Source organism: Micromys minutus (genome assembly GCF_963924665.1).
Source record: "Micromys minutus genome assembly, chromosome: 4".
Taxonomy (NCBI): Eukaryota; Metazoa; Chordata; class Mammalia; order Rodentia; family Muridae; genus Micromys; species Micromys minutus.
In genome coordinates, this window is record NC_137973.1 from 6,459,687 (window position 1) to 6,472,526 (window position 12,840).

General features: G+C 49.8%; 1 protein-coding gene across 1 annotated transcript in view; it reads left to right on the forward strand.

Annotated features, from left to right (window-relative positions):
- The first annotated feature begins 10,439 nt into the window (after nt 1–10,439).
- SCHIP1 (schwannomin interacting protein 1) overlaps nt 10,440–12,840 on the forward strand; it is a 125,651-nt gene continuing 123,250 nt past the window's right edge. The window contains exons 1-2 of the mRNA XM_080915874.1: nt 10,440–10,570; nt 10,776–11,459. Coding sequence (XP_080772000.1) covers nt 10,794–11,459 — 666 coding nt within the window. The 5' untranslated portion in view covers nt 10,440–10,570; nt 10,776–10,793. The remainder of the gene's footprint in view (nt 10,571–10,775; nt 11,460–12,840) is intronic.

A 12,840-nucleotide genomic window follows, 5' to 3' on the forward strand; every position in this document is an offset into this window, starting at 1 on the left:
TCAGTAACAATTAACAAAGCCCATAATATGTCTGCAGCCGTTTCTGCTCGCTGGTACTAATGATGCTAGAAACTGTTCTAAATGCGGCTCTCTTAAATTCTGTTTATGGGTTCTCTCATAGAATAACTTTATAAGGAGCATTTTCTGATATTTTAAAATAAAATTAAAAGTCATTTACATTGTACACTAAATTTTAAAAGTTAGACATAGAAAAATAAATGTATAAGAACACGCAAATCTATGAAATGTAATTTTTTAAAAAAAAATCCAATAAAAGAAAAGAAGAAAAAAAAAGGATACCCAAGTCCAAGAACTTGTCTCTAAGCAGACCCAAAATATCAAGGAAAATTGAGCTGGGGTGGCATGGGCTGGGAAGATAGATCCAAAGGTATAGAGCTTGCTGGACTAACATGAGGACTTGAGTTCAGATCCTCAGAACACACTTAAAAAGCTCAGACCATGTGCATGTACATACAAATGCTTGTCACTGAGTCTGATGGCTTCCCAGCCAACCAGGCTAGTCAGAATAGTTGACCTCTGACTTTGATATAGGCATGCACAGTGCATAAACACACACACACACACACACACACACACACACACAGAGCCATACATGTTAAATAACTATAATTTTTGTCTTTGTGTGTGTGTGTGTGTGTGTGTGTGTGTGTGATTGTGTAGCTCTGGACATCCTGGTACTTGTTGCATAGACCAAGCTAGCCTCAGCCTCGTAGACTGGCTTGTCTCTGCCTCTCGAGTGCTGGGGTTACGCTCAGCCTTTGTCTTAGAGTCTTGATGTCAGGTTCTGCAGGGTTTGGGTGCAGGCCGTTTGCTGAGAGACAGCAAGGGAGGAGATGATGAGTGGATTGTATAATCAGAAGTCTGCTCTGCGAGGGCTCAGACTAGATTTTGTCCGAGAAGAGACCTGTGAGTCCTGTGGCCACGCATACACAGCAGCTGGGGGAGGCATCAAGGCCTCCTTACAACAAAAGTATCTCCTACTTCCATTTGGTCGTGTGAACGGAAGGTGGGGGCACAGAGTGGCTTCCATGTTTGTGCCAGGAAAAGCAGAGTAGAATGTTACAAAGGTGCAGAATTTACCCTCCTGACACCCCAAACTTTAACAGTGTAGAAGAAATAGATGAAAGGGTTTTCCTTAAATTTTCTCTTTACCTTTTTCTTTAGCTTTTAGCCTGGAAAGTTAAAATGCCAACTCTGTGACACATTTGCATAGAATCAATTTTCCATTAAAAATACATAAGCTTTTAAGATATTGCTCTTTTTGACCTTTTCCTCTTAGTCAGCTTTCTGCAGAAAACTGATGATTTCCCTGACTATAGGCTGGTTCCCTTGTTCTTCTTTCTTTCTTCTTTCAGGCTTTTATTTCCCCTTTTGTAGTGGGGAGCAAACCCAGAGCTTCACAGTGCCATCATCTGACAACTCCAGTCCAGATTTTCTGTTAGCTTTTCATTGGTTAATCTTCATGTGTACGGGTATCTTGCCAGTTCATATATCTGTGTACCACGTATGTGACATGTTCCTGGAGACCAGAAGAAAGCATCAGATCCCCTGGGGCTGGTATTACAGAAGATTGTGAGACACCATTCTGAGTGGTGAGAATCAAACCATGTCCTCTTAACCAGTAAGACATCTCTCACTCCTCTATTTTTTTAAGTAACGATAGTCTACCATGATGGCCCATGCCTCTAACCCCAGCACCATGAGGAAAGTGGATCTCTGTGGGTTTGAGGCCAGTCCGTTCTACATAATGAGTTCCAGACCAGCCAGGGCTGTTACATGTGAGACCTTTTCTGTCAAAAAAGAAAAAAGTATTCATTATATATTTTTTCTTGTGACTTTCATGAACTGATCTATTACTCCAAAAGTGAACAGTCTCTTAGATCTTTTCCATGATTTTTAAATTTACTACATGCTGCTTTTACTGATCCACTTTTTGTTGGAGTGTTTGGGAGTTTATTTAAGCTAAGCAGCTTTTGACTTACAGAGCAATTCCTTCAAGTGTACATACTTTCATCTGGATGAAACTTTGGGCAAATTTGGATAAAATGAACATCTTCTGAAAAGTTCACTTACACAATTACTTTCCTACTTGGCTGGGGCACGTGGAATGTGAAAAGTTAGTGTTGACAGCTGGGCCAAGATAGCAGTGGTGGACCAGGACCTCCAAGAGAGATAGCAGGAATGGACTAGGATTTCCTTGAGAGAAAGAAGGCATGGAGCAGGACATCTGCACAAGACAGCAGGATAGCAGGGATGGAAGAGGACCATTCACACAAGACTTATAAGGTGCCAGTTCTTCAGCTCTGACTCCAGACTTAAATTGTGGGTGGCTAGAGCTAAGAACTGAAGTTCAAGTGACGATTCAGAGGTCAGTAAAGAATGAAGCTGCTTTGGGATTTGAATTTGAACTTAACAATGATGCAATGAGTGCCCTGGCCCTCCCTGTTGCCTCTAGTGCCCATTTCTGCGCATTTGCCTGATTCTTGCAGGTTTCTGGGTCCCAGCACATGAAGCCTTAGCAGTTTCTAGGCTCAGACAGTTTCCATTTCACAAGGAAGCTCTTGGGCCAGAGAGCTGCACAGACCCTCTTGTCCACGAAGGCAGGGCTGTTCAGAGCCAGTGCTAATGCTCTCGGAAAAGCTTATTCCTGCTCTACAAGCTGTGTCCCTGTATATGACATTGGCAATGGCAGCAGCCAAGTCTTATCATGAAGTGACCAGAACAGAGTTCTCATGTCTCCAAGCCTCCTGCAGACCCTTTGGCAAGCATAAGACAAAAACACAAGACGCAGGGTCTCCAAGGCAGCTTTTTACTTACGAGGGTCAAATGATACAGGCTTCTGTGCCTACCCCTCAGGAGGCGACTGTGAACCCGTGGAGTGAGTGCACCTATTGTCCCCAGATTGTCCTTAATGATCTGAGTTATACCTTCCATCGAAGCTCAAAAACAACTAGCTCAGGGCTGTTTAAGAATGTAGAAGATGTTGACGGAACACGCCCACAAGAGGAAAGTTTTAGCAGTTGACAGTTCTTTCCATCTGAGGTGAGACCTTCTTAGAACTTCAGCATGCTCCTTTCTCGTTTTTGTCAAAAGAGCGAAATTCCTACTAATGGAATTCCAGAATGGCCTCTGGACACTCCTGTTTATATTGTGCACTGCACATTCCTAGAGGGTACAACTCACATTGTTGTCTATACACATAGTGTCAAATGGCCCCACCCATAGGGGCCTATTGTACAGGTGAGGGCCTGGTGGAGATCCGTCTATGACCTCTCTCTGATAAAGATGCCCTCTTGGCTGTGCTTAGCCCTTTGGGTCACTAATGCTTACAAGCCACGCAGGGCACTCTTCATCATGAACATACGTTCTTCCATATTTCTGTAAATATCAAAACTGTTAGTCTAGGGGTCCCATGGTCGGGTTTGGAAAACACATTACTGGGTCTATTTTGTAAGTACTATTTGGGCTAGCTCTAGTCCTTTGGGAATGTATACGGTACAGTCACATTATCTAATGGAAAATCAAAACCTTTAAGATGCTTTCTTATCTTCTTTATTTGTTCTGATTATTTGTGTGTGGAAGTCAGAGGACAACTTTATGGAGTTGCTTCTCTCCTTCTACCTCTGAGGAAACAACACAGGTTGTCAGGCTTGAACAACAAATTCCTGTACCTGATGAGCCATCTCTTGCTGACCCAAGAGATGATTTTAAATAAACATTTCTATTAAAATATGGCACTATTAATGGGGGGATATAATCTTAGATGTACTGAAGACCATCTCTATAATGTATGCTCAGAAAAGCTACTTAGTGAAAGCTGACTTAGTAGAGGTACCATGGATACAAGAGAAGCTTCCTCACATATACATTAACGCAGCAAGTGAACTTGGTATTTTTTTTTTACATTTTATCGATTCTTTGTGAATTTTACATCGTGTACCCCAATCCCACTCATCTCCCTGTCCCCTTAAAGTCCATCCACTGCCCTTGCAACCCCCACAAAGGAAAAAAAATAGAATAAAGAATTCTTGTTGTAGAAGCTATGGTGTCCCACAATATAACCTTTTGTCCACACATCTTTATTTGCAAATGTTCGTGGCAATGAGTCACACTGGTTTGGTCTGAGGCCTCTGGCTTCTGTCATACTATCATCACTATGGCATCCTCACAGGGAGTCCTCTCAGACATCCTGCTGTGGCCTGGGGTCATGGAGGTCCTATAGCTTTGGAGCTTCACCACTGACCTTTCGGCGCTCCAGCAGATCATACTTGGAGGTAGATGTTAGGGGTGAGCCAACTCAGAGCCCTGGATCTGGCCTGGGAGGTAACTGAGTTGCTCAACCTGAGCCTGCAACGCCATAGTTGCCACAGAGTCACCTAATGCTGCAGCCAGCAAGGACCCGGTCAGCTCTTGGGCTCTGTGTTCTCAAGGCCAGCTCTCCTGTGCCTTAGCCACCAGGGCCAGCTCTCCTGTGCCTTAGCCACCAGGGCCAGCTCACCTGTGCATCAGAGCCAGCTCACCTGTGCCTTAGCCACCAGGGCCAGCTCACCCACCTGTGCATCAGAGCCAGCTCACCTGTGCCTTAGCCACCAGGGCCAGCTCACCTGTGCATCAGAGCCAGCTCACCTGTGCCTTAGCCACCAGGGCCAGCTCACCTGTGCCTTAGCCATCCAGGGCCAGCTCACCTGTGCCTTAGCCACCAGGGCCAGCTCACCTGTGCCTTAGCCACCAGGGCCAGCTCACCTGTGCCTTAGCCACCAGGGCCAGCTCACCTGTGCCTTAGCCACCAGGGCCAGCTCACCTGTGCCTTAGCCACCAGGGCCAGCTCACCTGTGCCTTAGCCACCAGGGCCAGCTCACCTGTGCCTTAGCCACCAGGGCCAGCTCACCTGTGCCTTAGCCACCAGGGCCAGCTCACCTGTGCCTTAGCCACCAGGGCCAGCTCACCTGTGCCTTAGCCACCAGGGCCAGCTCACCTGTGCATCAGAGCCAGCTCACCTGTGCCTTAGCCACCAGGGCCAGCTCACCTGTGCTGCACAGGTGTGGTGCAGGGCCCACTCTCCTGGGTGCTACAGCTGGTGAGGGGAGGGGCCAGCTTTCCTGCTGTCTTGACTTCAGGGCCAGCTCTCCAGACTGCTGCCTGCCACAGAGAGGCAGGGGTGGGAGTGGGCAGAAACATGGTGTCTTTTGATAAGGAAAGTGATACAAAGAAAGAGACATTTTTGCATCCCATTTTCCATCTTTTCTAGGATGAAATCTATAGTGTCTCTAGACCAGAAGAAGCCCATTTTCTTCTAGACATTAAACCAACCCCTGCTATTTGCCAAACACCTGCAACAGGCAGTCTGCCCTCTTACATCTGCAAACTGTGGTCGTAAAGTTGTTTAGAGACTGGCTGGAAACAAGGTCCAGATGTTCTCCATCCAGGACACTTCGTCCTACAGAGCTGTTCAACATCCCCAAAGCTGCACACAGGTGACAACGCTGCAGAACATCTGTGTCCTGGGTGTGACTTGCATGGAATTCACACAAACCCTTGGCCAGCCAACTCGTTATATACTAGCCACAGTGTAAAGGAAGTTCAGTGTCAGGGCTAGTTATTTCAGAACTGGCTTGGAGAATTTTTCACAGATCATCCTTTTATCCCCTACTCACGTGTATTTCAAACAGGTCCTCTCTCAGATCCTGCCTTCACAAGTTACAGTCCTGGAAAGAGCACTAACCCCGAGGGGCGTGGCCATTTTAGCCACAGGGTTTTATTGTGGATCCAGTTTTCTGCCTGTGACAATAAAGACCCAAGCTGACCTTAAAGGGATTTTTTTTGGGGGGGAGGGGAGTAGACAGGGAAGAAATTTAACATATTAGTTGGCAGTTAGTTTTGGTGTTTCAAGATAGGGTTTCTCTGTGTAGCTCTGGCTGTCCTGGAACTTGCTCCATAGACCAGGCTGGCCTTGAACTTAGAGCTCTACCTGCCTTGAGTGCTGAGATCAAAGGTGTGCAACTTCATTTTAAAGATTACTTTATTATGTATACGAGTGCTTTATTTGCATGAACGCCTTCATGACAGAAGAGGGCATCAGATCCCAGTATAAATGATCCAGAGCTATTATGTGGGTGCTGGGAATTGAACTCAGGACCTTGGGAAGAACAACCCAATGCTCTGGAGCCATCTCTCCAGCCCCACCTGCCAACTTTTATTTGTTTATGTCTGTGAGTGTTTTTATTGCGCATATGCAAGCATGCGTACTTCAGACATCCCATGCTCTTGAAGGCCCGAAGTTGGGTGTCCAAAGTTAAATATATTGTGAGTGACCATGTGGATGCTGAAAACGGAACCCATCTCTCCAGCCCTTATACTCTTCCTTTTACAACTTAATACAGTAATTTGCTGAATATTGCTGAACTTAAGAGGCTAAGCGCTGTGCTAGCCAGCTGCCTCAGACACTGGTGTGAATACTGTTCACACAGGGATTCCAAGTGGAAACAGGAGCTGGCCAGAGGATGCTGCAAGGAGACCCTTTCTGACATTTCCCCCAGTGAGGTGACCCACATGGGACCAAGATCTACTGACCTTATGGATGAGAGAATTAGAATAAAAATTCTAAACCCAAATTACCCAGTGCCGAGTCCTGACTCAGCCGCCTGCCTACTGAGTTTGTGACACTAGGCAAGTTACTTAGTATCACCATCCTTGACCTCTTCACAGGGAAATGAGGAGAAAGTTTCCTCAAAGAAATCTTGAGGAAATGAAAGTTAGAAAGTACCAATAACTCCAACAAATGTCTACCAACCCTTTATTCCTTTGATAACCCCACTGCTCATGAAGCACAGAGCATTTTTTTTCCACACCAGAATCCCATCTCACCTAAGTATTTTCAAGTCACCATAGCAAAGTATAAGGCTACAGCTATGCACTGTTTTACATGACTTAGAACAACATTTTTGAGACTAGGTCTAAAATTTGGAACCCAGGTGGTTAAGGCCCAGGCTAAGTATAAATTCCTCCTCTGGATGGTCTGAGCCTGTGTTACCACCTAGTTTCAGACTGTTTCGAGGATCGAACTCAGGGCCTCTGGTCTTTCGGATCATCCTTTTAACCGCTGGACTACACCTCTAGCACCCTAGAATAGGATACTCACAAAGTAAGGGTTTCGTGAAACTTCTATTTGTTTTTATACAGATGTGTGACCTGAGTTCTAATATAAAACATAATTCTTACCATGAGGCTATCAGAGAAGCCAATGAAACAGCAACTCTGAGGGTGTACATCACGTTACAGTGGATGCCACCGGTTGGGAGGACTGTCCCCTGACCCAGGTAGCAGGAAGAACACAAACCTTCCAGGAGGAAGTGGCTTATTGTCTGAGGTTTAGGATTTAAAAAAAAAAAAGTTGTTTGGAGAAGTTGGAGGCGGTGATGGAAACCAGGTCCTTTAGAGGCAACCCTTGCGGAGTTTTGGTCAGGGAGAGAGCTACATTCCTGGGAAGGCTGCACTTGGCTGCATACAACAGCCGGGACTATTTCAGAGTGTAATACTTAATGTGAGGGTGGTTGGTGGCCAAAAGGGACTTAATCTAGGCAGAAATGACAACAGTAGATTATAGGGAAGGTTCTGTTCCACAGTTCTCATGTCTGATTCACAGAGGTTGGAGGGCGTAGATCAAAGGAAGAAAGCAGCAAACTAACTTGGGAAGCTTCCCTAAAGAGGAAGAAGCCGGGACTTTTCCATCACTTTGCAAATCATTTCTCCATCCTACTGGACAGAACTGCTCACTGTTGCTGCCCTGAAGTTGGCGGGCCTTCCAGTTCCAAAGTGGGATGGAAGCCTGGGACAGGATGGTGGCTGGGCTGGCCAAGCACTTACTACGGCTAGTGGAGGAAAAGGAGACTTGGTACTTCCCTTCTGATCCAGATTGTCTGGTCAGAAAAGCACGTGAAACTACAGATAGTTCCGAGATGTTTACAGCTGGTTTTGAAATGCCACGCACTTCCGGCGGTGCATTTACCTTGCCAAATGTTTCATTTAGGTTCCATTTTCTGATCCCAGACTCTCCAGATGCTGAGGCGTGAGTGTGCCAGCTGTGTGGGTGGCTCAGGAGGTCCCGGTGCTTAAAAACGGGGCCGTCAATCTAATGTGCCTGTAACCCCAGCTGATTTCCCCACCTGCGCCTGCCAGGGAGAGCACGGCTCTGTGAATGTGTGTGTGCTGTATGCATGTGAGTACAGATGTGCATTCAGGTCTACCTGCCTGTGTAGGAATGTGTGAGGCCACAGGGTGACGGTGCCTTATTACTTCAGCTTATTTTGAAATTCTTTTTCTTGAGATAGGGTCTCTCTCTGAACTTGGGGCTTGCAGTTTGGGGCAGCCTGGTTCCCACTATCAGGGGCCTGTCTCCATATCCATCCCCAGCATGTTGGGGTTACAGGCAGCACCCAGCTTTTACAGAAGGCGCTTTACTCGATAAGCCATCATTTCTCTTTTAGGTAGTTTTTTTTTTTTTTTTTTTTTTTTTTTTTTTTTTGACCTAAGCTTTGTCATGTCTCACGGAGCAATACTTCCCGTCTATGGCACAGAACACAGGCCACCTCCACACCCTTCAGGGGCAGCCTGCACCCCTCTACAATCTCACAACAAAACATGTTTGTGGCACTAAGCAGGCTGTTTACAGATGTTCATGTGAAGTGTATTTTAAGTCCTAACCAGTCCCTTTAGACGGTAGCATTGGACTGACCAGAGACCTCATTTCCTGTTATTCAAGGTATTGCCGCTTCCAGACCAGTTAAGGTTTGATTACATTTCCTGGTCAGAAGCTTACCTAAGAGAGGAAATCGCTGAGACAAAGGCCTCTGCACCAAGTCCCCAACAAAAGCCTTGAAGGCCGGTGGCAGCCACTCCTCATCCAGGAATCCCAAGCATGTCTCTGCTCCTCCATTTGGAGGGTGCCAAGCTAGGGGTTTGCTCCAGACTAGCCCTGCTGGAATAAATTAGTTACAGGCCTAAATCTGGTAGTCCAAGAAAGCGCTCCATTTCCTTGTAGAGTTAAGAGCTCTCCCGTCCTCAGTACAGAGGAGGCATTGCCTAGCCAACTTCTTACAGGGCAAGACGGTTCAGAGGAAAGTTTTAGTCCTTAAAAGGTATCCTGCAGTCCAACTACATTATCCAAGGGAATAGTTTCCTTCATTGAACCTTCTGCCTAAACAAGAAGAACTGGCAAGTTCAGGTAGCCCGTGTATGGTCTTGGAAATTTTCCCTTAATTTTTTTAAAAATTTAATTCCCTGAAAGAAACGTCAAGCAAGCAAAGCCAGCCAAGGTACTAGGGGCATACTACTCAGGGCTGCTTTCTCTTTTTACAATCTTCTGGATCCATTCTGTCAGAAGGGATGTCTGGCCCCGCCTTTAGGATAGCTCTCCACCCCGCCTCCTGACCTCTACAGTAGATTCCAGGCTCACACTCCCTCTCCTAGCTGCACACACCTCGCTGAGGTCATCCTCAGTGCCGCTGGGAAGGGGAAGGAAACGTGAGCAAAAGCAACAGGTTCCACCCAGTGCCTGAACTTGGAAGTGGATGTCAGGGCGCGGGGAAGGGAGAGGAAGCAGTAAGAGGAAAGGTGGAAAGGAAATGAAAGGGGCCTGACCACTGGTCAGTTGAGCTCCTACTCAGCTTGTCTGATTGCTTGTGAGGATGACAGGAGGTCCTTCTCAGGGTCACTTGGGGACTTCCGCATGGACTGGGAGGCAGCAGGTCCGCGCGGCCCTCCAGGAGGCTTTGCTTGGGTAAAGAGCCCAGCCAAGAGGCCTTGATGTGCATTCAGCACACTGCCCCCTCCCCAGGGCGCGGCCCTCACGAACGGTAAGGTCTGCAAGCCTAGCGCCGGTACCCCCACCTCTCCACCCCCTCCTTCCGTGCTCTCCCAGCCAGCCTCCTGCTCCAGCCTCCGGCGGGGAAAACCGGGAGAGCGTACTGCGCCGCACCCCGCAGCCTCTGGGCATGCTCCGTGGCGGGACCGGGTCTGCCGCCGCCGCCGCCGCCGGGAGGGCGCGTCTTCCCTTCCCCAGGGCGGCGGCGCCTGCAGCGACTGTCGCTGCGCCCCGGCCCCACACACCTTTGGCGGAAGCAAGCACTGACGGGTCCCATCCTGCTGGGGCGAGGGCCCCACAGCACCCCCGTGCTCATCCTTCCTGAGAGGAGCTGGCCCAGGAGGCGAGCAGACGGGATGTGCCCGGCGACTACTGCGGTTCCTTAGAAAGTAAAGCTGAGCTCCTCCGGCTCGGCGATTCAGCGGCCGCCCGTAGGGGGCGGGGCGGGGCGGGGCCAGGTTGGGGGTGGTCCCAGTGCCCCCGCGAGGTGCGAAATCAGATTCTACCTCCCTCTTGGGTCCCGCCCCCAGGGAATCAGAATTCAGTGGGAAAGTGTTTGGGAGAATCCTAGGGGTGGAGTGCTAGGGCGCGCCTGGCGTAAAATGGTTAACACAAAGTCCGCGCGCGCCCCTGGACTATGAGGGTGAAAAGTGCGCGCCCTTGGCTGCACACCCCTTTGCTAATTTGCGGGTTAGTTAACCGGAGGAAGTCAACTTGTGCGGGGAAGGGGAGGGGAAGCAGCACAAGCTGCTGCTGGCTCTCGCCCCAAGGCCTCTAACTGCGATCGCACCTCAGGGCTGGCCGGCGCCGCGCGCGGGGAGGTCGGGGCGGGCAGCGGGCGGCCGGAGCAGCGGGCTCAACCCGGCCACTCACTCTTTCTGCCTCCTCCCCCCAGGATTACCGAGAGGATGGGATGGATCTAGGCAGTGACGCCGGCAGCAGCAGCAGCAGCCGCGCCAGCTCACAGTCCAACTCCACCAAAGTGACCCCTTGCTCGGAGTGCAAATCCTCATCGTCGCCGGGGGGCAGCCTGGACTTGGTGTCTGCTCTGGAAGACTATGAAGAGCCCTTCCCGGTCTACCAGAAGAAGGTGATTGATGAGTGGGCTCCGGAGGAGGACGGGGAGGAGGAGGAAGAGGAGGACGATCGAGGGTATCGGGATGACCGCTGTCCGGTCCGGGAGCCGGGGGACGTGAGCGCCAGGATCGGCAGCAGCGGCAGCGGGAGCAGGAGCGCCGCCACCACCATGCCGTCCCGGATGCCTAACGGCAACCTTCATCCGCACGACCCCCAAGACCTCAGGCACAATGGCAACGTGGTGGTAGCCGGCCGACCGAACGCCTCCCGGGTTCCCAGGCGACCCATCCAGAAGACCCAGCCTCCAGGGAGCCGGCGTGGAGGCCGGAACCAGGCATCTGGGGGGCTCTGCCTTCAGCCTCCGGACGGTGGGATGCGTGTCCCTGAAGAACCCCCTGCGCCCCCAATGGACTGGGAGGCGTTGGAAAAGCATCTGGCCGGACTGCAGTTCCGGGAGCAGGAGGTGCGAAACCAGGGTCAGGCGAGGACCAACTCCACCTCTGTAAGTTGGCCCGGGTGCGTGCCCACGCGCGCACACCCGCGTACACACCTCGCGCGCAGCCCACACACCCCTTCTCCGCGCTCTCGCCGGTGGCTGTGGCCCCATTCATCCTTTCCCGAGGGTGGGGGCTGGGCCGGAGAGCCTGCCTCCTGTTCCCCTGGGGTGCGCTTGCTCTGTCTGTGAGCTGTCTGGGTTTACTGGATGGGCGGAGAGAAGGGAGGGGCAGCCAGGGGGCAGCAGAAAGTCGGTCTAGAGGAACCCGCGAGTCATTTTGATGGAATTACTTAGGTTGTGAGTCACTTGCCTGAAAATAAATCTAGGGAGATTTCCTGACCTAAGTCAGTGCCTGCGGGATCTGTTTCACACCATAATAGTTGTGGCTTTGTCCATCCTGGTGTGCCTTCCAGCGTTACCCCTCACATCTCGCCCTGAACCGGGCAGTGCCTGTGCACACGCATGAATCACCTGCCCACACCTCAGATCTGGCGATCCGCTGTGTTCCATCCTGGCTCCTGGATTTGGATGGCTTAAAGGCCCTCCTTTGACTTTTCGTCCATGAAACCTGAGCGTTTGGTGACCTGGAGAAAGTGGGTGAATTGAACTGCCTGGGTGAAGGGGGGGGTGTTGCTGCCTCTCCCTGTCGGCGAATCCCTTCTTGTTTTGATAAAAGAACCACTTATAGTTCCTTACCGGAGGCTACTGCCTCAATTCTGGAAAAGCCAGACAGGGAGGGTGCTGGCTTGGAGCCGAAGGAGGGAGAGAAGGAGGGTTGCATCTATAATAAGCTCAGGCAGGTTTGTACTTGTCTTAACATTTTTTTTTTAATCCCTTGAGAGGAGAGCAGATAAATGACTTTAAAAGAAAGGAGTCTCGGATGGACCTCTCTTATCACGGTTTGAGATAAAGCAACTGTTGTAATTTGAAATCATTAGCGATATCCCTAAATAGGGCCGAAGGGCACAGTTTAAATGAGCTGCTTTCTGTGTGTGACAGCCAGCCGTGTGGCCGTGTAGGAAATGCTTGCCTCGCTGGTGTAATTTGGCTACTCTGAGTCTCCCGGGCTCCTGGAAATTGGGTGCATGCACTTCTGACTTCAGGGGTGAGAGTGCTAGCAGGGTTCTCCAGAAAAAAATTGGCACAGTGTCTGTCTGTGCCCTTGGTTGACAGAGCCCATTGGTTAGTGTTCCTTGAGAGATTACCTGTTAAATTAACACACTCCTTTTAACCCCAGCTGCTTATAAGTATGCCATGTCACTCACAGACATGGAAGCTCTCCGATACAGCCAGTGCAGTTTCTGTGCCTTTCGATAGAAAACACCCTTTTCCCGTTTAACTCCCGGGGTTTGAGCAACGATAAGCTGTTACAGAGCTGGGCTGGGAG